A 26364-nucleotide genomic window follows, 5' to 3' on the forward strand; every position below is an offset into this window, starting at 1 on the left:
ATAATACCATTGAAAAGTACCTTTACTTCTCTGAGTTTCCTTCAGGCACCCAGGAAAAGTCAGTGGCTGTGCTGAACAAGAGATGTGATCAGAAGAGAATAATTTGTGATGTGCTATTAAGTTTCATTTGCACAACACCCAAAAGACCAGCACATAAAAGCTATGGTTGCTTACGTTTTCCATGGTGAATTGTACAGGATCACATCAAATAGTGTAAATGTAGGTTTTGTGGTTTCACGTATTCCATATTCTCCCCCTGATTTTTGCACAGAGTGCAGTAATTGCTATAAATTCTGCAGAGAATTTGTGATCAGCTGTATTTTCTGTTGTAACAAGGGGACTCACCTCTACTGTTTGCCAGCAGTAAGTGTTGGTAGCAAGTCCTTAGGGGAAAGGTTGTTCTTGAACAGGAGACCAACTCTTAAAATAAATAAGCAGGACAAATAATTTCAGAAAAGGAACATTAGGGTCATATAACATAAACCAGTATGAAACATGCTACAGCTCTATCTCCAAATATCTTTTTGGTGCTGCCTTGGCCACAGTATGTTATAAATGAAAATAGTGGAGAAGGTTTTACATATTCCAGTTGCTTCATCATAGTAACTGTGAATTTCCACAGATCCAGTGAAAGTTGGATCCGGTTACAGCGGACACCAGTTCTGTGGAGGACCATGTGTTAGGAGAAAGTGTTCTCGTCCAGAATCAAAAATCTTTCTGAAACTGTGTCTTAAAATATGCACTCAGCTCCGGAATAGCAGATGCTCTACGCTCCAGATGCAGTGTATGGGAAGAAGTCTGCATTTTTTTGGTTGCTGCTAAAATAATGTGTATTGCATTTCAGATTGGAGACACTTTGCAGTTCAGGAAAAAGTTCCCCAGATGGAAGGATGTGAATTATTTATGCAATGTTTATCTCAGGGTTTACTTCCCATCACAACCAATTAAGGCTATTTCATTTCATTAAAACTAACGTTTTCACATTGGGGAAATCATTTATCTAAGGAAAGCTTATATATAGTATCCACTGCTTAAAAGCTTGAAAGCTTCCATCAATCATATAGTCTCAAATTCATTTAAAAATGTACAAGATGGGAAAGTAAAGATATTTTCCTATGTTAGGCCTTGCCAAATTGAATTATAATTAATTGAAATTTAAGAAATTAAGATATTATATTCATGTTTTTCTTCCTACTGGGTAGGAAACAATGGCATTCAGTAGTCCCCTATCACTTCAGTGTTGCAGTTACTGGACAAGCCTCAGCCCATTTTAATCTGTATACCTAGAACAGAGGAGAAGCCTTTGCTCCCACACAATTGTGTTAAGACTTTTCTTGAATAAGCAAAGATTGAGATCAAGCCTTACAGGAAAAGAATATATTATGAAATAAAATTGTATGCTTGGTCTGTAACTCTGCATTTAAAGTGGTTGTATTTGTGTGGCAGTGAAGAATTTGCTGTAATTCTTGTCTTTGTTCCTGTCCTGCTGCCAGAGTCCGTGTGAGACGTGGGCAAAGTGCACCAATAGATAGCTGTGATAGCCAAGGCATTAAACTGAAAGGTCAGCTTATTATTAATTTTAGAACTGTTTTCCAGTTGAGGTACAGCCAGGTCTCACCAAGGTTTCTGCAGATCAGATTAGAAGGGCTTGTGTATAGACCTGCTCCAAATGAATAGCATCAGTCTTGGGGCAGGGAGAAAGAGAGCCCATTACTGTCACTTGACAACTTCATTTCAGTCCTTGCCCTCAATAATTATAACTCCTAGGAAAGCCAAATTGTGGAACCCGGGGAGTTAAGGTCTCGTCAAACAAATCACTGCTCTTTTAAAAGCCTAGACAGACAAGGAGGCCAATCTGTGAAATATGCTAGGAAAATACAGGTATAGAGCTTTATCTGGGGGTGTGATGAGTTCAAAATTACAGAAAATGCTGTGGCTGACTTTCCTGGTAGCTCCTTGTGAGGTCTGGATCAACACTATCACTAACTAACTAACACTAAGTAAGAATGTTAAAATACTGATTTTTTTTCTTGTGGCAGGTGGGATTCCTGCATAATCTTCATCCTCTCTGGGGACAGGCATTAACAGAGGTCTTTGGAAGTCATTCAAGACTAGTTTGTGAACAGCTAAAATTTCTTAGAGTTTTGTAAGTAGACTGTAGTGCTCTGACAATCAGTTAGTGCAATTTTATGCATTTTAGGGGAAATAAACTTTGGTTTTTGCAGCATCCTGCTGAAAATGAATCTTTTGCTTCCCTAAGCTTGTGGGTGTATGTGTGTGTTTATTTATGTGGAAGCCTTGCATCTTTTTAAAACATGTGCATATAACTGTTTCTGGTGAGATGTGATGTGCATGTGATAAAGGCCATCTAACAATGGAGGAAATTTCTTTATATTATGGATTTTGTAAAATGCCTGACATTATTGCCATGGAGACAAGTTCATCCTTATTTATGCCTTGCTGCTGTTAACATGGAAAAGAGTAAGATAATAGCGATTACAAACTCAGATTTGTATGTGACTGTAATCAGACTGTGATATGGAAGAAAGGAGAAGGAAATCTCCCCTAACTTGGCTCCAGTATGTTTATGTTATGCTATATGGTTTAAAGTTTTTAACTTTAAACTATGGTTTAAAGTTAGATCTTTAAACCAGCTTCCCCCAGAAACGTTTGCATGCTTAGATAGGCCAGAGACAATCCAAGGAACTCTTGCCTCTTTGTTAAGGTTCTTTGAGCTCAAAATACTGCGCAGAAGTCCTGTGGTTTGCTGGCTTCTGTGATTGTAGCATCTTTTGAACCAGGCTTGATGTTTGTCAGGTTGGATCCTGTACAAACACTGAGCAAGAGGCTGCTCCAGGTCTGAGCAGTGTACACATGGTGGCTTCAAAGTGAGCCTCCTGCAGCAAGCCCTCCCTCTCACTGGCCTTTGATTTTATTCTCAGCATCCCCCTTCTGAGATTTTCCCCTGTTTTTACTTGTTTTGTCTGTGTGTGTGTGGGGGGAGGGGGGGGGGCGGGGGGGGGTAAAAAGGAGTATCTACCTGATACAATTAAGAACATGTACCTAAACTTCCTGATTGGGCTGTGTTGCTCTGCTTGTAACTCATCTGACACTTGTCAGGTTCACTGGTCAAATGCTTTACGTTCTGAAAAAGTAATTTAATAGAGACAGAATTCAGTGTATGTGTCCATGAATACTCCTGAATTTGTCTAGAAGATTACAGATTTCCTGATTTTTTTTGGTCTGGAGACCATTAGTGTTACCAGTTTTTGAACATCTACAGATAGGAGCATGCCTTCTTGAGGAATGATGTGTAGATACAGAAATCCTGGATCTGAAACTTCTCAAGGGGTCCTGAATTCAGAATAATAAAGTCAATATATTTATTAAGGACCTGGACTTCCTTCATATCCTCTCTCACTGAACCATCACTAACTGAATCCTGAGATAGCATCAAAGGAGGGCTTCATCTGTATAAACTCACAGCAGAATATACCAGAGCTCTGTCCCAGCAGGTCTAGATGCCTCTTGCATGTAAGATTCTGAAAATTATCTCATGCATTTATTAAATCTCAATTAGTTTGAGGAAGTTGCTGCTTCTGTTTCTCTTTATGACTTACTGACCCACAGAAACTGAAACAAGGTGTAATAAAGCAGTTCGGAGGTAGACCTTTCACAGGTCAAGGTGGTGGCCACGATCAGGTCCAGGACACATGATTCCATCATGTGGTGACCATGTGCTCTGAAGTGACCACATCCTTCCAATTCTCTCCCTGTAGTGGCCACAAAAATGTTTGTGATTGGACCTCACACATATGCTTTTTTTTCCCAAATTATGGGTTTTCCTTCTTTTTTGCAAAAGGGTTTAGCAGAACTTTTGTGGCTTTATTTAGTATTCAGCTGTGCTTCAATTGTCAGTGAGATACTAATGGAAATTTATCAGATACTGAACCCAAAGTGACATAGATATAGATAGATATAGATGTATATATATGTGTGTGTGTGTATGTGTTAAAATCCTGTGGGTTATTGCACACATGCACTGAAATTTTTTTGCCAGCAAGTTATCAAATCTTTCATCTTGTTTTCAGTCATTATTCAAAGTGGATTTAAGAAAAGGAGCATTTCATGACACACTGATAAATGATGATGAAATTACTTGATAGTTGGTAGCTACAAATTCACTTTATTGCAGTAATTTTAACTTTTGCTTTCTGTGTTTAAGGAGGTGGCCTCTATTGTTGATGGCTGCTTTTGAAATTAAATCAAGATGTTGTGCACTAGCATAAAGGTAAACACAACCTGACATGGTTTGCTTTGGAGAGCTCATCATCTCTATGGCTTTGGAACCCCCCTGAGACATGAAAGGATGTCAGGATGAGGATACAAGTGTTTTTGTGCACTTTTCTTCCATGTTTTTACAATGAAAAGACAACCTTTTCTATGGAGCAGCATGCTGAGTCGCCCTATTCATAGACCTCTGGTGACCAGAGAATGCAAATTTCTTTCCTCAGGCTCTTTTATTAGTGGTAAGTAATATGTAAGTGGGAGGAGTTTTAGGAAAAGCATCTTAAGGGAGCATGAATAAAGGCCAGTGTTTTTTATGAACATGAGGCCTGCTTTTTCCTGATATTCTAGAGCTTTATGTGTTTTATAAAAGCAGGTTCGTCTGAAAACTCTCTGTAGTCAATGCCTTGATTCACTGAAGTTTGGAGTGAATACTCTTTCTATTCTCTCTGGGTTTTTTGCTCAACATTTCTTCCTTGGAATGACAGAGGGATGTTCTGGGGGTACAGAACAATTGTTTCTTGCCAGCTGATCTGTAAGGATTTTGGCATTCTTAGGAGTTCCCACTCAGCTATCCAATCCAGCTATTCTTCCTCTGATATGTTTTGCTAAGACAGCTTTCCTTGTTAGTCTGAGAGCTAATTTTGCTCATAAGGAGTCTTTGCTGATGTCTAGAACAAATTTGCATACCCTGCTTTATTAGAGCAAGCAGGAGGGGCTACCTCCTAATTTTCTAAGGAATTCTCTTTGAAGTCCAACTAACAGGTGAGAAAAAAATGTCCTATTCCTCATCCACATGAAGACTGAAATGGAGTGTCAGATATTTATCACCATCTTTGTTTCGTTTCTGAGATATTTAATAGTGCCCAGAATAATAGCTACGTGCTATTAAACTGAGGCATTATTTAGCAATTGGTGCTGTCTCAAGAGGATAATTACTCAGAAGTATCTATTTGAAAATTCATCTACTGCTAGTTGTATAAATGTCTACAGTGCCTGCAGTATTTAAATACTGAGAGGCTTTATGATTAAAGTTACCATATTACAATATTTAACAGAGTGGTGGATTTCTATTAATATTATGTGTGCTTAGATTAAAATGCTGATGTTCCCTCCCTGACTCAGGGGAATCTACACCTACTGATAGCATTCCCACTGAGCAAAAGAAAGTGGGTACATTATCTGACCTATAACATCCCCAAGTGCAGAAATGAGTGCTCTCAAGTCAGAAAAGCTCCAGGTTATCTTTGTGCAGCATTGCTGAGTTTGGAGGGGACGTGACAGCCACTGAAGTGTCTGCTGCCCATGCTGGGCATGATGATGAAGTGCTTTGTGAAGGAGGACAGGGAGTGTCTTCAGTGTCTTCAATATTTGATCCATACTTGTGAAACTAATTCTGTCTCTCTTTAATTTTACTACTTAACTGCAAAGGCACTTGAATGTGTGTCTTTGAGAACCCAAGTGAGCAGTTGGGTTTTGATCAACCTGGTCAATGCGCTCTAAAATTATTATGAACGTCTGATGTCACTTGCAGACACACACACAAAGCAGGATCATATAAATCTCATTTTCTAATGTAACTAGGTTAGAAGACTCTGACTTTTGCACATAGAGTAATGAACATTAAATTAGTTATTGCCACTCAAGGAAGTGTTCCTGAAGTCCTTACAGAGAGCTGTCTGAGCATGGGAGCTCAGTGCTCAGCAGTAGCAAAAAGACAAAGAAGAAGTTTTGAAATTATTAGGAAATTAGTGCATGGAAAAATCTTTACTCCATGGTACATATAAATTTGAGTGGTTCTGACTGCTCATCCTAAAAAATGCTGGGTATGTCCAAAGAAATAGAGGATCTTCAGTGACAAGAAAAAAAGATAAATAGTTGTTGTGACATCTCGGATTGGATAAGGTGACTCTGGGTGCGTGATTACACAGGACTGTGAAATTTCAACAAAGTTAAATAAATGTTACTTGTTATGCTTCCCAGTATAGCAAAGGTTCTGAGTCCAGAGAGACAGAAGTTGCACATTCCGCAGAAAGGAACACTTTTCCAGCAGTGTATGGAAGTGCATGGATTGTGGAACCCCTTGGGTGATGAATTTCTAGTGGTCAGCAGTAAATACAGGTTGGAAAGAGGCACACCAGTCAAGGATGGTCCTTGTGCAGCTTCCAGGTCAGAAAGGCCTCTGAGACTTGCTGGAAGCTGCGGGGATATAGAAGAGGGAACAGTTGTTCTTTGTCCATGTGTTGATTTACTTTCCATTAGTGCCTGGTGCCTGAGACAGGATACAGAGCCTGATGCACCTGTAGCCATAATCAAGTGTTTTATGAGGGCTCTCCAGAGCTATATTGCTGCAGCCTGGAGTATTAGACAATATCCATGGCCACACTGCTCTACGCAAGATCCGTGGGGAGCGTTGTTAAGAAACTCAACAGAAAGAGGGCAGCTTGAAATAATCTAAAACCCATCAAAATACCTTCCAAGCTATGTGCTTAAATGAGAAGGGAATGGAGCTAGAAATAAGCAGATCAGGCTGGTGTTGTGTAAAAGATTCGTGCAGATAATTGATAGATACGCTATATGCCCTAACCCTGTAGCCCTTGGCTGGCAGGCAGTGATGGGAGGGTGAAAGGGCCAGATGATAATTGGTGAAGGGAGGGGGATCAACTGAAATACTTGAATTTTACAGTCTCCTGGACTGTCAGGACCCTGTAATGCCAACCCAGCAACCACTGGGTGTTCAAGGAAGCCAGTCATGATCCTGAATGGTGTTTTGAACTGCTCAGAGTAGCAGGGCTACCAGAAGCTACCAGAGCTGCCACCAATTTCAGCAGTCTTAGCAGTCCTTTAGTGTGAGAGATAGGGATGCTGTCTTTTCTTTCTTTGTGCTTTTCTTTCCGCCATCCCTGTTGTTCTCCTTCCTATCTCTTTCCTCCGTCTGTTCAATACTGGGCTAGCACAGTGAGCCCAGACACACTCCCTTTCACAGCACTGCCTGTGATCCCATGCCTGGCAAGGCAGGAAAAAGGTGCGTCCTGTGCCACCTGGCAGGAGTTACCAGGTGTTGAAGTGGCTGATAACAGCCATTTTTATTGCCTGCTTTCCACAGTAATGAAGTTGCAAGTATCAGTTGCAGGAGCTGAGTTATCTGGCTGTGCACTTCTTTTCTTTTTGCTGTTACATGTTTTTTCTTCTGCAGAAATTAGGACTGGACTTCAGAACTAAATGTAGCTTATCTCACCTGTTTTTCTGAAGGAGAATGTTTTTCACTGCATTTAATATCATCCATGGATTGTCTTGTAAGAAAAACCCATTTGCTAACAGGGATGGGGATAAGGCATAGGTGACACTAGAAGACTCAATTGTTTATATTTGAAATTCTTCTTTTTTTTCTTTACTGTTCTCAACTTTTCTCCTATATCTTCAATTAGAAGTTATAAAGATGTTTAAATCATTAGTGTTGCCATGGAGCTGAGCAGCCGGGTCTGTGCTCTCAACTCAAACCAAGTTTGACTGTTCAGCCTTACAGACAGGGTCATGTTAACACCTTAACCTACGACTCTTCATACTCTCTTTTATTGACACGAATGAGCCAACATGTTGGGTGCTTTTTCCTCAAGAGTCACAGGCCCTGCTGCTGGAGGGCAGGCTGAGGCTCTGGGTCACTGGTGAATTCTGGTTGGTGAACAAGGTAGTTCAACTCTCTCAAGATCAAGCAGGTGACATGACAGCTCCTGGATTCAGGTCACATTCACCACCTTTTCTCTACAGCTAGAGAGGAGATGCATGCATCAGTTAAGTGAATGTGGGGATTATTGAGTAAACACAGGCTTTCTTATGTAGGGCTTTAATTACAAACCTGCAATATTTCTGTCAAAAGTTGACCTAGCAGACTTCTCCTAGTGAAGTGTTAGCATTAGCTGCTGACAGCCTTTGGAGTGTGTGTGTGTGTTTGACAGGGGATGCTGTGGAAGGAAACGAGAATGTTGGATTAAAGAATGAAGCTAGCCGAGGTGGAGGAGGAAAGCTGAGCAAAAACTGAACTAGGACATGAACCCTCTCTCAGGGACAGCAGACCCTCACCCTTGCAGCAGTCACTGCTGCCCCTGAGGCATTGACACAGGAGTCAGGAGGTGGTGCCTGGACCTGGTTTAAGAGAAGAAATACTGCAGTGGGAGTATGGCCTTTAAAATCTGCTGGGACAAGATGTTTTGTGCTTCTGGTGAGGAGGACCATGTAGTTCTTTCCCTGAAACGCCCCCAGTAACAAACACACATATTAGTGATGTTCGCTTGTTGAGTGAGGAAATGGTTATTTTTCTTAAAACTGAATATTTTTGAATAATTCTCTGGCTATGCACTCTTAGGTGACTGATTATCATCAAGGCTGTATGGTGAGAGCACAGTTGCACATTGCACCCTGTAACATTTCTTGTTACTGTGTATTGTTAACTTTAAAATTCTCTTTGAGATACCTTTCTGGATCGAATCTCCTTTCAATATTTGAGTGCTGCATATGCTCACCGTTTTCTAAACCTTCACTACAATAACAGGAAAGTTTAAATTTTAAATTAGGGTTTTAACTTTAATTCTGTTTCTTGAGCCATGATGCATGTTTAATTGATGGTGGTATATTTGAAAGATCTGTTTGGCAAGATCTTGCCTACCAATACTGAGATTTATGCAAATAGTTTTATCTCAGATTTGTGACTCATAATACATCTTGTTATAAAAAGGTTAAGTAAAAGAAATACAACTTTTACAGAACATCGACTATAAACAGACTCTTCAATGAAACAGTTATTTCTAGGTTAATATTTGAATTTTTAACTTCAGTGTCACACTTTTAATATATTTCAGGTTCCTTGATCCAAAGCTTACTTTATATTCTGAGGGTGTGCGATTGCTGTAATCTCTAGAGAAGATAAGCATGACATCTGGTTCACACCTGTGGTTTTAGGGATAAGAGCATAGCTGCTTTATGTATTATTCAGGGCGCTCTGTTGAAACTGCAAGGAATTTGACTCTTTGAGGCCCTTTGTCCAAAGGTTTTTGTACTTGTCTAAAGTAAACATGAAATATAGAAGTCTTCCTTCAGTAGGTATTGAATAGACAATTTATTCCAACCTGCCTGCTGCCAGGAGGGAAATCAGTTGTGCAGGTTAATTATGAGATTTATGATAAAGACTTTACTTGTGCAACTCCCATATTTCAGAAGTTCCGCTGAGGTATTTGTGCTGTGGCAGAACACCACCAGGAGATGTGAATACACCAGTAGCACACACTGGTGGGGATTTATGTGGCAGGTGGTATCTGTCCTGCCCTGGCCCTGGGCAGCTTGGGGCAACTCTCACTGCTGTGTGATGGGAAAGGGTGCACCACTTTGGAATATTCCCAGTTCCCATTTGTGTTTGCCAGTGCCATCCAAATATCTGGTGTGGTGGTGAGAGGAATGGCATGAGCAAGAATTAAGTTGGTTGGGCACCTCTAGAGCCAGAGACACCAAGAGTCTGGAGAGAAGCCAGCAGCTGTCACACTGAGAACCAGAACTTCTCTGGTGTCCATTACACAGATGAATTGTTTGAGTGTGAGATGCTGAGGCAGAAGAGATGCTTTCAGAAATACACAGGTGTAAGTCAGACTGGAAATGTGAGTCTTGGGCATGCAAATCATTTCTATGATTAAAATACAGTCGAGGGAAGGGATGCAACTGGCACAAATCCTGGTTGAACAGGGATGCAGTTGGGCACATCTCCCACCAGGAGTGTGTTCTGAAGGCTGTACTGAACCAAAGCCTGTGAAATTTGAACTCAAATGCCAGTCTGGTGGTGCTGTTGTGTTCTTTGGGACTCCAAAGAAGCTCCACATTCTTTCAACAGCAATGGGCCTGTAAGAAATTGGAAGTGTTAAAGCTGAGAGGTTGTTTTAGTCACATTTTATAAGTGAGTAGCAGCGTCAGATGCACCAGGGGAGTCTCAACATGTCGTCTGCAGACAGGTATGAGCAAGGGAGGGGGTGAGAATTGGAGCTGTGTTTCTGTTTCATAGGCATGGAAGAATAACTTTGACATTTAGCAAAGGACCATTACAGATTGTGTTTGCAAATGGGTTTGCAGCTGTGACAGTGGACAAGGGTTTAACTTTAAAAGGTTACACAATTTCCAGCACTTTTCTCTTCTGTCAGTATTTTGCTTCTTGCTGTGCTGAAGTATTGTTCTTTTTTATTTGTTAGTGTAAATCCAGAATCATGTCATAACACACTGGCTCCATTAAGATGGTGTACTCAGTTACTCTGTGTGTGTGTGTCTGTACACTTACAAATTCTTAATACTACATTCCAGATGTGTGTAGACTTCACGTTCTGCTTAGTAAAACAGTCAGAGGGTAAGGGTAGAGAAACCTAGAAAATTAGAGACAGACTACAGAGATATTACATGTAAGATTTTCCAACACTGGGGAATTTGGATAGGCAGCCCATAGTGGGGAAGGATTTCAATTTAAGGTATTTTTAGGAGATCCTGAGTTTTAGAAAGGATATAGTGTATTCACTCCTTGCATATTAAACCCTTTTGAGAATCTTGAAGTAAAACACCCACATTAAGCAGCTCCATTGGAAAAATCCCCCATGTTCCAATGGGACAGCTGTGACAGAACTGGTGCTGTCCTTGCAGCACAGGCTGTCACACGTCCCTCCAGTAATCTGCAAGTAGCTACTGAGAACAGTGCTGAGCACTCTGTTTGCTCTGCCTTTGGCATTATGATGAGCATCTAGATAGAGGTGTATTCTGCAAAATATGAGAAAACTCATTATTATTTTTACCCTCCAAGTAAGCTCTTGTCCTGGCCTGGTTCTGCTGTAACTGTCCATCTACTTCACAGTTCATAAATAAAAATAACTCTGCAAGTGTACAGCCTGGAGGATTTCACATCCCCTCAGAGATAGGAATGGCCTTTCGCCCAGCAAAATGCTGCTGAAAACGTGCCCCATCTGCTGCATAGCTTTGAATCCAGAGTGAAACTATAAATACCTCAAAATTTGTTCTGAGGCATTTGGAAGTTCATTAAACCTCTTGGAAGACCTTGCCTTCTTCCGCTGGAAAAAAGAAAAAAGAAGAAAAGAAGACAAGAAAAAAGACCACACACAGAGAGGACATTTTGAATTCCACAGTGCAAAAAGAGGAATTTGGGCTAAGATATGTGCTTTCAGAGGAATGAATACTTCTGCTAGTGCATCTTTAAAGTGAATGGGATATGAAATTGTATTAATCACACATGCTAGGAAAAGTATTTTTTATGGGGTTTGTTCTTCAAATGCAGTTTCTTTGTTTTTCCTGAAGAGTACTGGAGTATTTTTGGAAGGAAATCCCAGTTCACTCCATTCTGGCAGCATTTCTTGGTGTTTAAGAAAATAAATGGATTCCTGAAAGATGAGCTGAAGTATGGACAGTTCAGGTATCTTGAAGTTTAAAACTCTTCAGTAGGGTTGTTTTTTCTTTTAGGAGGGCCATGGGAAGCAGATGAAGAAGAGATCTAAAACAGCCACTTTTGGGTGGAGTTCAGAGCTATTCTGTTTGTGCAGTTAGTCCATCCAGTTTGTTTTTAGTTGCTGTGTCATTTGGTGCTTAGCCACTTTCTAAATCATCTGTTTCAGTTTTTTCAGCCATGACAGCAGCTAAGTATTTATTGCCTCCAAGTTTTCCATTTGTACATTTTTAGGAAGCCACATTTACCCCAGTGTTGTGTGTTCCTGCTGTCTTACTTGGAATATGCCACCATTAGACAAAGCCTCTGTGAGTGAGACTCAGAACTACTCAATAAATACACGAAAAGGTCTCTGGTAGAGGGGGTAAAGCCCAATGAAAGGCACCAGTTTGGCCTCCCAGAGCCTGGGAAGCTGCCCTTGGGTATTTGGGTCACTGCCCTGCAGCAGTTGTGTGCACTGAATTTCTGTGACATCTTCTCATAAAAGGGATGTGAACCACATGGCACGGAACAGTTTGGGTTGGAAGGAACCTTAAATATCACCTGATACCAACTCCCTGCCATGGGCAGGGACACCTTCCACTAGATCAGCCTGGCCTTGAACACCTCAGGGATGGAGCACAAACATCTCATGACATCTTCTCCTGTCAGTTATGAGCTGGTTGAAGTTGGTACCAGTATTAAGGAAGCAATAGACTCTCTCTGTGAGGTACCTGCGTGGCTCTTCCTTATTGCAATATCAAGCAAATGAAGCAACCTCAAACTTTTTTTCCTCCAACACCACTCCATATGGTACTAAATTTCACATGGTTTTCAACTGTGTGTCATTCTTCCCATTAATTTCAATTTTTTCAAATGTTTTTTCATAAAACTTCTGCTCAAAGAAGGGATAGGCAATGACCACATGAGGAGCTGAGGCCCAGAAATGGGCAGTGATCAATGCAAGATAGCAGAAAGCTCTAGTAGCCTTTGCAGTCCAAGGAGTAATAGGTTGGCACTTGTCATGTTACCAAAGGACTTGATATTTAAGAAATGCTCCTACTATTACACAAAAAAAACCAGAATACTGAACTATTCCTCTCTCCTTTGTTTTTGGGCTTCTTAATATTTTCATTTTCAAGGTTTGCATTTTCAAGGTTTTTCTTCCAGGCATGAAGTCAAGAGCCACAGTGATTTTAAAATTGCAGTGAAGGTTCTCCTGGAATCACATAATTCTGGTTCTTTGGACTTGAAGTTTGTCAGGAATCCTCTGATGGAAGGGTACAAATGAGCAATACTGTGTGGGGCAGTTTTTTAGCCTTTTTTTTATTTTTACTTCCTCTACTTGGATCTGTTCCATCCCTTGGACATGTGGTTCGCATCCCTTTCACAAGCTGACTGAGCACCCTTTTGCACCAGTTGCCACCCACATTTCCAGAAAAAGAGCCTCCTAAATTTGTGTGTCTAACAAGATGCTGCGACGTATCTGGATACACAGGTATAATTACCACAGGATGAAGATATTTTAAACATTTTTGGGAGATGAGAGGGAAAGGTTCAAAAACGCCTCCTGCTCGTTATGCTTCAGTTCTTGCTTATGTCTTAGTATTAAAGTGTTAGTATTATAATCTCCTGTGTTTGGAAGGAGGTCAAATATGAAACAACACTTGTAACACAGAGGAAGGAGGATCAGAAACAAGAGGCATTGCACTGGGAGGTAATAACCACAGCTCTATAATTCAAGGGTCTTGTGCATTGTGAAAGAGAAGACTTACTGCTGATTTTTTGTTGGTTTTGAATGATTTATAACATTTCACTTGTGGTGGAGTGTTGCAATCTATGTTGTCATGGAAATTCTATTGAATTTATAGTTCCATTTATCCAAAACGATTTTCCAGACTTCATTTCATGGTGAATCATATGGCTGTTACTCGGAGTACAAAGCAATTGCAAGAAAGTTTCACGTTACGTAAAGCATAAACACTGACACCGTTATTTTCATATTACGGTAATACAAATGAATGCAACATGCAGCTTTTTAGCATCAAATGGGCCTTCCTGGTGTAATGACTGCGTACACACGAGATGGATTTGCATGTTAGGGATGGGAGCAGGCCCAAGGGGTATTTATTTCTGGCAGTAGAAATCAGAGGAGTTTCTGGCTTGGCAAGGTCCTTTTCTCTTAACGTTCAGGACTTAATGCTCAAGATACAGAGTGATGGGGCCGTGGTCCAACAATGTATGGGAGCACAGGGAGAACCCATGAGTGCTGGGTTTCCTCCCTGTTCTACTGAACTGTCACTGGACCACTCACAGCTTTAAATGCTGTTCAGACTTATGGGCAGAAGGTGCAACAGCTACCACCCTTCAGGTTGAAAAAGACTTTGAAATTGCTTTGTCTCAATTTATTGCATAGGTACACCTACTGCGTTGTTTGGAGACAACAAAGCAAGAATTCATGCTTACTGTTAAAGAAGATGAAAGGGAAATTTACCTTACTTCTGAGGGATACGAACGTCTAAATTGAGTTGAATTCTGGTATTTCACTTGCATGATCTTGCTCTTCCTGTTGTTTCAGCTCCTTTCATTTTTTTCTGCCTAGCATTGTATTCATTATCAAGTTGCAATTACATGAGGACAAAGTCCCTGTCTGACTCTTTGTTTTGCAGTTTTACCCAGCACACTTTTAGGCACTGTCGAGTACCAAGTTATGCCATTCAAAATACATCTCTCTACCTGCCTAACTATAGTTAAAAATTCACTGATGAATAATAGACTAGGCAGGAAAAACATGCCATTATCTGCTCCTGTTCAACTTTATCTTTTCAAAAGAATGCAATATACTCTGTGTTATTACATCAAGCTCTGGTAGGAGAACTGGAAAACATCACGATTCACTCTTCCCCCTGCCTTTCCTAAGCAGATTTTGAATATGTTATAAATGATAAGTTTCATGGATTTTTTAAAGAGAATATAACGAGAAGTCAAACATTAGACTTTATTGCCCCAGTGTACATCTCACACTCCAGTAAACACACAGACTGCAGGACAGTTATTCTGAATTTTTAGTGCTGCAGTGAAGATTACATTATGTCTGTAGAAAATTTTTATTCCAGCCAAATGGATCACATCATCCAGTTCACTGGAAATCTATGCACATATTTAAAGCAAAAGTAAGTTACATGTGAGCTTTCAATTAAGAAAAATCATGTATGATTCATAATCTTAGCAGAGAATTTATTTTTGTGCAAAAGGTTTTAAATCCAGTTGTAAAAGTCACTGAGAATAATTTATTCTTACAATGTAAGCAGTAAAGACACTAATTAAGAATTAGTATATTCAGTGCTTGACTCCATCATCTAAAGCAAACATTTCAAAATTTTTGTTTCACCACTCTGCAAAGAGTTGCAATCTACCTGCACTGCCTCAGTGCTATGCACTTCTGAAAATACTCTCAGTCTCTAAAGCAGTACATAATAATCCACATCACTGCTCCCTCTGCGTCTTGCTGCCTAATTCATAAAAAATGGGCTGGTCTATAAGACCTTTTATTTTTTAATGCTTTTTTACCATGCTTTAAATTGCATGATAGTCCTTGGATTACTGGAAGGAAATGAGCAGAAAGATAATTCTGATGATCTTTTCCCTTGCACCAGAATTCCTGATTCTATTGAATATTCTGTACTCTGCATCTGTGACAGCACAATGAGCCTTTGTTCATTTTTTAATCTAAAGAGAAATCTGCTGTAGGAGGTTGCACAGGGTGATAGCAGCCCAATTTAAAAGTCTCAATTATTTATTTTTAAAATGCTTGGCATCTGTCTATGGAAAATGTACTTGCTTAGTTTCCAGTCTCTTAGAATTGCTTTGAACTCACTCACATCTTCTGGGATCTATCAAATGGCTCGTTGTGGCTTTTCTCTTGTAAGTGCTGAATGAGTTTGGCCATGACAGTCTGTATTGGATGTAAACTTTCTGTCTTAGCAGTGGGGTAATGACAGTGAAGAGATGTCATGCATGGGAATGGTGATTTCTGTCTGGGTGCCTGACATGCCAAACAGAGAGACAGAGCCTTTTTTTTTGTGGATGGGTGGCGAGGAGAAGCCATTCATTGGAAGCGAGCTCAGTTCTTGCAAGCCAATGACATTTCATAATGAGGGTTTAGTCATTCAGAGGCAATTGCACTTAATAAAATCAGAACTGGTCTCTGGTGGGCAGTATTTCTCAGTAATACACACATTTTGGACGGCCTGTCCTTACAACATCAGCATGGTAGCAGCCCAGTTTGGCATCAAAATCTAAGCACAGAGCAGGGCCTGACATTTTGGCAGGTCTGGGTAACACCAGATTTCTGCAGAGGTCGGAAGAAGATGGTTGAAGAAAGGTGTTTCTGCAGAGAGTAGGTTGTCCTGAGGAGGTGATTTCCTGCCCCCAGGGCATGGTGGAGGGGTAGGAGCTTGGAGGCAAAGCCTCTCCAGGCTGGAGAATCACCCACACGTTGGATGTACATGGTCTATTCACTTGTCTAAGTGTTGTAGGCTGGGAATAGACAGACCTGGATTGCTTGGAAACTGTAATGGTTGGACACTGGATTTTCCTGGACAGCAGAGACTAGAAAACATGACATTTTCTCAGGGTGACTGGTGATTATCTCCTGGGTTATGGCAGAGTGAGGGCTTTCTGCCTAATCCTCTGTTTTAAGGCACTTGTAACAGTCTGAAGATTTTGCCCACATTGATATTTTTTCAGGCTTAAATCTGTGCTGTTCAGAAAATCTCTCTCAAGTTTAAAAACAATTCTTTTACAGCATGAAGAGTGTCAAAGCATGAAGTTTTCCCATTAAAATCAAACTTTTGCCCTCTCCCTGCTTTGGTAAAGCTCTGTAGCTGTAGCAGTAGTAGTGGAAGCATTTTAGGATAGAGAGTTCTTCCTGCAGGAAAAGTACCTTTGTTTCACTAGGGATGGTTTGTCTCAGCTTGGCTTTACAAAATACTGAAAATTTCAAGTTGCTTGGACACATGTGACTTTTATGATACCTCTTTCCAAGGTAAATGGCAGTTCACTGTCGTGTTGCACGTCTGAGATTAAGGAAGGCCATGTAAGCCTTTCCCAGCCTTGTTAGTTGTAATGGGGCTAGATGTGAAAGCCTTGTAAATCTCATATATTGTGCCATAGAGAACAGGACACTGATGCCCTCCTGGACCTGTGCCATTAGAAAGGCTCTTTGGAGCACAGTCAGCAGGGATGTGTGGAACAGAGCATCCTGACTGCATGCAGCTATTGCCACACTACACAGGGCATTGCAGGCTTTGCTGCAGGATTCTCAGCCTTTAAATGTTTTAATTTTGGAAAATAGAAGCTGTCGTGGAATCACATGCAAAAATGTACAGAAATGCTGTTGTATGGGGCTGAAATCAGTCAGTGTCACAGTTTAGGTTGGATATGTGATTCTCCATTCTGCATTTCACAAATAGAGTATTATAATAAGATCCAATTTTTCTTTAGCTTAAAAGCCTCTTTGCTGCATTCTGTGCTGCTGCTTTTTGCATCCCGGGCAGAGACAGTAGAAGTCATTTATATGCAAAGTGCCCCATATATTGTATATACTAATTATATAATAAGGAGTAATAATGAAAATTTTCTAGCATGTTTAGGCCACTTAAGTATGCGGTGAAATTAATTTTACAGTTAACTGTCTTATTCCCACTTTGTACATAAAGAACCTTATCCCACCCATAGAAAATATTAAATTAACTATCTACTGATAAATGCATTCAATATTATGTATATTATGAATAAAAGAACAAAAATACATTGGATACATTTGCATTTTATTGTAAATTGGGGAAAACTGATGAGGCTGTATTATGGAAGAGAACAATATGTGATCACATAATTACAAAATTGCCATGATACTAATGCTCAGCGGTGTCCAGGTGTGGTTTTATGAGCAGCCTGAACCATGAGGCTTTGAGGGTAGAACTTTACTGTCTTTTTAACATTGTTTTTGCAGGGTATGCATCTGTAAATTATATAATAGCAATTCCTCTGATATTGTGTTCCTAAAATGTTCATTCTAGCTGTATGAGCACATAAGGAAGCTACTGTATGACAGATGACAATAATTTTTCATACAGGACAGTTCCCCTTGACGTGATGGATGCAGAGGGAGCAACCACACTCTCTGGAAAAACACCAGGGAGCAGTGGTAAAATGCTCCAATGTGTATGGTAATCAAGGCAGAGTGTGGTTCTTGATTAGGCTATGAGATTGCACTGCGAAGATGAGGGATCTGAGAGAAAATCTCTTTTACCAAAGCCCTTTGCACTGGTACACAGGAGTACATTGTGAAAATTAATTTCCTTAAAACGCTGTAAGCAAAATTGATCCAAAATGATTCTGGCATATGCTGAACTCACTCAGTGATGCTTTTCTTCATAAACTCCTATGAGGAATATATTGTGAAATGTTTTATGTAAGGTATAGATAATTTTAGACTTTATTTTACAGAGGAGCAAAATATAATTTGTGAATGTTTTCCCAGGTTTGATCTGTGCTGACTTAACTGAGGTTTAAGCAATTCTACCTGAAACAAACTGTTTCTAATTTCTGCATCAATGAATGGCTGTACCTTGCTCTGCATTTGTCCAATGCACGAGTTGTCAGAATCTGGAGGCACTGCCACCTCTGTGCGATATTGTCACATCTGTGTGTGTGCTCTGAGTATACTGGGAATAGGAAGGCCAAAGAAGGGGAAGAAAATTGCTTTCAAATTTTATGAAGCTAGTGTGAGTGCCAATTTTTTTAATTTCTTTGTGGCCTATTTGGAGTGTGGTCTTCCTTCTGCTGAAAAAAGTACCTCTACCTCTGAATGCTCTGGTCTTCATGTTGGCCTTTTCCCTGTGCAGTGATTGTTTTAAACTGTATAATACTGGCAAAGCACCTATCCACTACAGCCAGTATATACAGTCAGAAGCCTGGGAATCAGGAAATGTGTGTCGAAATGTATCTGTGCAAGATAAAAGGATATAATCTCTCTTGGCATATACAAAATATGGGGAAAATAATGCATTTGTGAATACAGCAAGATGTGTCGTGCAGCACTATTTTGGCAAAACCCAAACAAGTGTTTGGGTCCTGCAGACAGACTTGCTGGAGGGAGCCATGGTCAGACCAGCAGTGTGTTGGGAGGCGTGGACAGTCTCAGCCAGACTTTATTTCTCCCTCAAACTATGAGCTGTGTGCCTGTCTCTTACCATCATTGTAATGCTGTGAAAAGGGCAGATGCTGGTGATGGGGCAGCAGAGTGAAGGCACAGGTTCAGCAGGAGGCTACTGGCAGAGAAGCCAAGGGGTCCATTCCCATTTCATAGCCAGGAATAGATTTTGTTGTTGTTGTTGTTCTGGTGTTAATGAGCACATGTGAGGATAGATATCAGCCAGCCAGTGCTGGTTTGGGTTGTAAAATCTATCTGGAAGGTTCCCTGAATGGCCGCAGGAGCAGCTGCTGTGAAGTCCAGTCCTTGTGCTTGACTGTCACCCTCAGGCACGTGGTTTTAATTTGTGTTGTGTAGGGTAAACATACAACAAATGTTGGCAACACTGGGTTTATTCTGTGGCCATGTACACACCTGTATGGTGTGGTGTTGAGAAGGGAGCATTGCACGCTTTAAACCAGATCCTTCAGAGCAAATCACGACTGATGGAGATGGACTAACACTGGGGCCTTCTTTGGGATGGAGGGGTTGAACAACTACTGGAGAAGCAACAGTGTGTTCAGACAGCTGGCAGAAAGTGGGAGCTCAGCTACTGTGGGATGTGGAACAAGAACCATACAGGAAACTAAGAGCACGAGCACCCACAGCCTCTGTAGGCTGCCCTTATTCATGGCAAGTGTGTAGTGCAGTGGGGCTGTTGACCAGCAGAGTGTATAGAGGATTCTGTTCTTGGTCCTCTTCTATTTGTGTAACTCCAACACTTGTTAGTTTGGGGTAATCGTTGTTCTCACCTGCTCTTACTTGGGGTTTGTGTGATTATTAATATTTATTATTCATTAAAAAATTACATCAATATATCTGGTTTGGTCTCATACTTTTGGCAGAGTACTAACGCTTTGGAAATAAAAGTCATGAAATTTAACTGAAGACAGGGAGAAGTGTGACCTTAACTGATAGACCTGCATATCAGGCTCATAAAAATGCATTGCTATGGAGACAGACTTTTATCTTACAAATTACTTTAGGAGTAAAGGAATAACTCTAAACATTGAAATCCTTTTCAAAATTCTCTATGGATTTTGAGATAAATATGTTTAGCACATTTAACAGAGCGGGAGATGAGCCTTCAATGTGCAAAGAAATGAAGAGATGCTGGCAGAAAGCACAAAGTTTAACATCTGAACAGACTGGCCATACTGTTTACCCTTGGATTTGGTATTAAAATGCATTGCATCAACTCTCTTCCCTGCTTACTGTCCCAGCAGGGCAGTCATGCTATTAATCAAGATGCTGGTTAAACAATATTGTTCAGCAGAATTCCTTTTTCTCAGGTTCATAACGCTGGGTTTACATACAATGTGCATGCATTACATCATGTGAAAGCTGTATGAATCAACACTAATGTGATTCTGTTGTTGTTTTTAATTTTTGCAGATGCAGATTTACTTCTACAATCCTGATGACTTTGACAGTTTTGGAACAGCAGTTCTAGAAAACAGGGTGGTAGGAGCCATGGCCGTGTTTTTTCAAGTAAGTTAAAACAAAGACTATATCCATAAACCAAAGTGTTTACCAAGTACTATTTAATTCATTGAATTGTTTCAAGCTTAATGGATGCATCTGTTTTCTTGTTCCCACCTGTCTAAGTGAAAGATATTTCATATTGTCTATGTGTGATTTAAAATGTAAATAAGTATATTTAAAAACATAATGAAAAATTTTGCCTGGATTGTTCTGACTTTATAGCTACTTTACAGATGCAGATTGGAGAACACATTTATCATGGAACTTCCTTTGCTGCTGAAGCACATTGCTGCAGTCCCTGGAATACTAACAAACCAACACCAACTGGTTTTGTTTAGGGAAAACTTAAAATTCAAATGTAGCTTGAGAGAAAATTAATCAATACATTTCATCAATCTTATCTGTAGCAGCTTCTTCTAAATTGTCATAGTAACAAGTTCTTGAACATACCAGGTTTTGGAATGAGTGAATTTATGCATCCACTTGTTTGAAATGCATCCTGAGGGGTGCAGATCTGGGGCTGCTGGGTGAGCTCATTTGTGGTTCCCCACGCTCCAAATCTGGGCATGGGGCAGGGACCACCACTGATGATGGGAGTGTCACCTGTGGCAGTGGCATTCAGCAGTGTGACCTCCTTGTCACCTCACATCAGAGACAGTCTTACCTTTCTGACTCGAGGGTGAATCGAAGAGAGGGAGCTGGAGCTGCTCCACACCACCAGGCTGTCACGGGCAGAGAAGTAGCTAATGAAGATTTGAAATGTCTTGAGGTCTTGCTTTTCATAAGAGAGGAAAAGAGGGAGGGAAGAGCAAGGGGAAATGCTGATCCTTTGTGAGGTTTCACACTAGTTTTTACTGAGGAAGAAAGCGATCTTGCTGTTATCTTTGTGAAGCCAGATTAAAAGGAATATGCAAGTACCCATATGTAAATACCTCCCTTTTTCTTATGATGTTAGAGTGACATGCCTGACTCTGCTGCTCAAATTAAGTAAGGTTGTCTTTTTGCATGTCACTGATTTTGATCAAATGCTTTGATAAGGAGAAAAGGACAGATCCTTGTATTGCATAAATTGCTGTAACTCTGCTGACATCAGGATAGTGGAAGGAGGCATGTTAAATTCATCACTGTTGGGTTCTGAGCACTTCTGTGGCATTTCATATTAGGGCAAAGATGGTGGAGTTGTGATAATCTACAGTGGCATGGCATGATGATGATTCTCCAGGCTTCTTAATCTCAGCATGCTGTGGAAAGCTTTGGGCAAGTTGAATTTGGCCATACAAGAGGGAAGTTTAGGAGCAGAACAACCAAAGGCTTGTTTATACCACAGTACAACATTGTGGATTTGGTGTGTGTGCTGTGTTGGAGCGTGGGTTTGTGCCATGGCGTGCACCACATGTTGTGGCATCATCTGCCTGGAATTTAACTGCTAAATTACCCTGGTGTGCTTCACATCAGCCATGTGAAGCACTGTCCCATGTCACATCACTTCCTAGTCTGTATGTGACATGTATTCCCTAAATCCTTGGTTTTTTACAGGATCTTAAAATTGTGGTAGGACTGTGTTCGGTACTCCCCACCTGCAAAGCCAAGTGCTGCACTTACTGTGAGTCTCTCTTTGCACGATTCCAAGGCCATTAAAATAACTTAAAATAGTGTGTTATGCTGTTAAAAACCCCATCTTGATTGTCAGAGACCTCAGGCTTTTCAAGACCCCAACTGAGTATCGTAGTCCCCTCAGGGAAGCAGAAATCTACACTTTTCATTGTTTCCAGTCCTGCCAGCTGCAGGACATGAGGCTGTAAAGTCTGGATGATGGTGCAGTTGGGCTCCTCTGCTCTAGGAGCTGTGAAATATGAGGCCATTTCTGATGAACACTCTGATCTTTTCCAGAGAGTGGGGTCAAGGTAATTCTTTGGCAAAGTGACCCAGCTATGACCTTTTCTGCAGTTGCAAGGAAATGTTTGAGGGGGTTTTGGCATATTTTCCTTTTCCTTTGGTTTGAAATATCAGTGCTGAGTTGTTAAACTTGTATCAGGTTTTCCTTCTGGAAAGCTTTGCTCCAAGACAGAGAACAAGTGAGGAAGATTTGTATAGCCCAGAGTTCCCAATCTAAAAGGGCACATGTTGAATTCTGGCACCTGTAAATAAACTTTAGGGGCACCAGAGTGACAGCTGCTCTTTTGGTCATCATGAGGATTTTCCAGAACTAGTCCCATAGGGCTTGAATTGTTGTACATAGGGTTAACATAGGGTAATTAATGGATGATGGTAATCCTTTGCAGATCCCTACTGTGTTTGACCAAGGTGATGTTTCAGCCCCCTCAGCTGAGAATGATGTACTGGGCTTGTTGATCTGTGACTTGGGAAAACCTTTTTCTTGAGAAGTACTTAGTATTCCCTGAGCCTTGCTCCCCAGGACTCCATGCAGATAAACTTGCCATGGCTTTCATGCAGCTAATTTAAAGCTGTCTTTTAAAATTGATTCCTAGTAACTTTTGAATGAAATGTCCCTAGGATGTCCATGGTCACATTTTGATTGGCAGCATAGGTTGTTTAAGTACTACAGCTTTCTATTTTCCAGAGCTTTGGTCCCATCTTGAACTCATTTACCTAGAATACAGCTTTTAAAAATTGTAGCAAGAGAGGTCATACTGTTTTTTACAAATGCATTAGAAAACTGTGTCATGCATGCTTTTCTATGTAAATATTTTAACATAAATTATTGGATACTTTTTCCATTAAGACTTGGAATTTTGCTAATGTGGTAATGTTGTGTTGGATTGAATGTGCACAACACTGGCTGAGTTTATAGTCTGGCAGGTGTTTTTTTGTTTGACTGATGTTCATAAATGTTCCTTTGAAAATCAGATTCTCCAGTGAGTGAACATTATACTGAACTATATAATTATTGGTGAAACATTAAATAATTAAGTACCCTCTTTCTTCCTTTTTAAATAATTTAACTTGGACTATACAAGAATTTTCCTTATTGAATTCATTATTTCAGAGGCAATTTCCAGGTAAAGTACATTGGTTCTGAACTTGGATAATTGAAGCACTTGGAATTTTGTTGTAATTAAAGCTGTGTTTTTCTCATTACTTTCATTTTGAGCTCTGTTGATAAATGCTATTTCTGTTTGTGTGCTGCAGTTAGTTGATCTGACAAAAAAATTACTAAACTAAGAAACAGTTCTTGCAAATACAAACTGCTGTAACTGCTCATCTCTGTACCTCATTGTGGATAGACACTGAGAGGGTCTCACACAAAATAGCACTATTTTGTACTGGGGACTCTATAGCAAGTATTGTCAATTTGCAAATGAGACGAGCTGGCCTGAAATCTCTAGCTGGATTTTTTTTTGTTGTTAAAGAGAACTCACTTGTTATTTTAGCAAAAATCAAAATCCCCTGGATACAAAGGAGATAATGCCATGACAAATGAGACCTTGCCTTCTGACAGGTTTTTCAGGGGAACACATGATGTCCATTCCTTTCGATGTTGCAGTGATTTGGTGTTTCTCAGGGTGAAGCTGCTACTGGTGGGAGATGTTCAATTTGACGAGCCCATCACCTCCTGCTGACAGCCCCCTCTTGGCTGGCAGGAAAGGCTTCTGGAACTACAGGAAGGGTAGAGATGGACCCTGCTGAGGTGCTCTGTTTTGTGGGAATCCTAAATGAGCCTCTGGCTGCACTCTGGGACCCAGCAGCTGCTGGAACACATGTAGCAGGTCCCAGTCCAGCCGGGCACCTCAGGCTTGATTTAAATGATCCCAACTTGAATAGTTTGTGCGCAGGTTTAATTTCAGCCCACGTAAGATTCAGCTTGTAGTTAATGATGCTCTGGCTCTGGGCCTTGGTTAATTGTCAGGCTGAGCTTTGAAGCAAACCAGACAAGGCCCAGGTCTCTCATGGTTCCTGAGTCATCCGTTCATCATACATGTAATACATATTTATAAGTCACATTTAAAATGAGTAGTTATTTGGATTAAATGCATTCAGACATATTGCACCGCTCTATTTTAACCATCTAACAATATAATTCATTGCATACTTCACTACTTGCTTTATTAAAGCCAAACTTGAAAGTGTTCAAAACAAACATATTGCTTTTGCATTTGAAATATTCATCTTTTAGTCCTGCAGTAGATTCATTATGGCAGAGAATACTTCATTCCTTGATTACTGCTGTGAAAAGGCACAATACTGATTCCCTAAGCACTCATCAAATATTCGATAGCTCAGAAATTCAGGAGGAGGTGATGGAATTCTTGTTCCTACCGGGAGGGCATATAAATCTATTTTATATTTGCAGAGAAAACCGTCAGTGATTAGTTACTGTGTCTCAGGTACTCAAACAAATCATCTCTAAAGAAATTAAGTAAAAATGAATTTTAAAATAACTTTTAGCAATGCTTTCATCATTAAAATTAGCTCCATAATGATGAGTGATGTTGATACCTCGATCACTCAAGAGCTTCAGCAGTGCAGAGCTAGATTTTTAAAGGTAATTAGGTACTTGGCAGCAAATGTGCAACTCGCAATACTTTTAAAAGTACATGGGATAAAAATCAAGGGGTTTACATGTCTTAAGCTGAGTTGCCTTCCAATGCTGACGTGTCTTTGTAAATTTATTGAAAAAACTAATCTCTGGCCCTTTTAAGTTTCAGAGCTATGTGTGTATTTTTTGCATATAAATGTCTTTATATTGACTAGTTAGTCATGTAACCAGAGATTTGTTCTTCAGTAAAATGCATGTTTGTAGCCTTCCTTTTTTTGAGATTTTTTTGATAGTAGTTCTTGGTTTGCTTCATCAATATGATCAATCACTCACTTTTCACAGGGACCTAAATGAGCTGAACACAGAATAAATTGTTGGAACACCTTTAAAGCTATTCAATATTTTCAAAAAATATGCTTTTTAAATGTATATTTCTCAAATAACAGAATTCAGCTTTTAACTTCCCTTGGCAGCCTTTTTCTTCCTGGTTCTTCCCTTTCATTAACTGTTTCATGTGTTTGCCACCATAACAAAATAGATTCAGTGAATAAGTGATTTAAATACAGTGACTGTTGGGAAAACCACATCCAGTAGGAGACAGGGTCCCACGTCCCCATCTCAGTTCCTGGAAATTCCCTGATTCTGCCTCTCCCTTATTCTGATGCTTTTTGAAAGTCTGAGCAAAACTAGGTTGATTTTGACAATGAGAATGGAGAGAGAGGTGTGCACTTCTCTTGGAACATTATATCCACCTACATGAGGCATAATCACTACTCCAGTGTTTAGGCAATATCTTAAAGGTGATTTGCAATAGTGAAAATAACACATGGTGTCATTAACATGCAGAGCATCATCCTGAGTCATTGAGAGACTTTTCATTTATTGTAATAGACTTCAGATAGATGTAAAGAACTTAAAATTGAATTACAGTATTAATTCTTTTAATAGTTACATTAGAACCCATGGGGTTTTATTAATAGTAGCTCATGAATAATTAAACTGTTATTATTGATTAGCAGTGTTATTTAGTATCAGTACAGGTATATTTTTATTATCTTCATGCTATGAAGGTATGTACATCTCCTTATTCAGTAGCTGTATACCAATAACACTCCATGTAAGTGAAGACGAACAAAACTATTTGAAATGAATTCTTCTTTACTAAGTCCAGTTTTGCAGTGTTTTGAAATGTTGCAGTTGTTTGAAAACATTAGTTGTTACTAATAAAAGCAATACTAGAGCCTTTAAATGGTTGAAAAATAGTATAGAGGTACAAAGTAGCTCCCCTGACACATAAAGGCACAGCCAGAGTAGGCAGATGTGGCCACTACAGCACCCAGAGTAGATTTTTCTGAGGAACATCTTGTACAACACATGCCATGG

General features: G+C 40.1%; 1 protein-coding gene across 1 annotated transcript in view; it reads left to right on the top strand.

Annotated features, from left to right (window-relative positions):
- Positions 1-26364, top strand: part of PTPRG (protein tyrosine phosphatase receptor type G) — a 395271-nt gene that overhangs the window by 237151 nt on the left and 131756 nt on the right. The window contains exon 5 of the mRNA XM_083869612.1: positions 20394-20489. Coding sequence (XP_083725738.1) covers positions 20394-20489 — 96 coding nt within the window. The remainder of the gene's footprint in view (positions 1-20393; positions 20490-26364) is intronic.

The sequence above is a fragment of the Zosterops lateralis genome (assembly GCF_965231275.1).
Source record: "Zosterops lateralis genome assembly, chromosome: 11".
NCBI classification, from domain to species: domain Eukaryota; kingdom Metazoa; phylum Chordata; class Aves; order Passeriformes; family Zosteropidae; genus Zosterops; species Zosterops lateralis.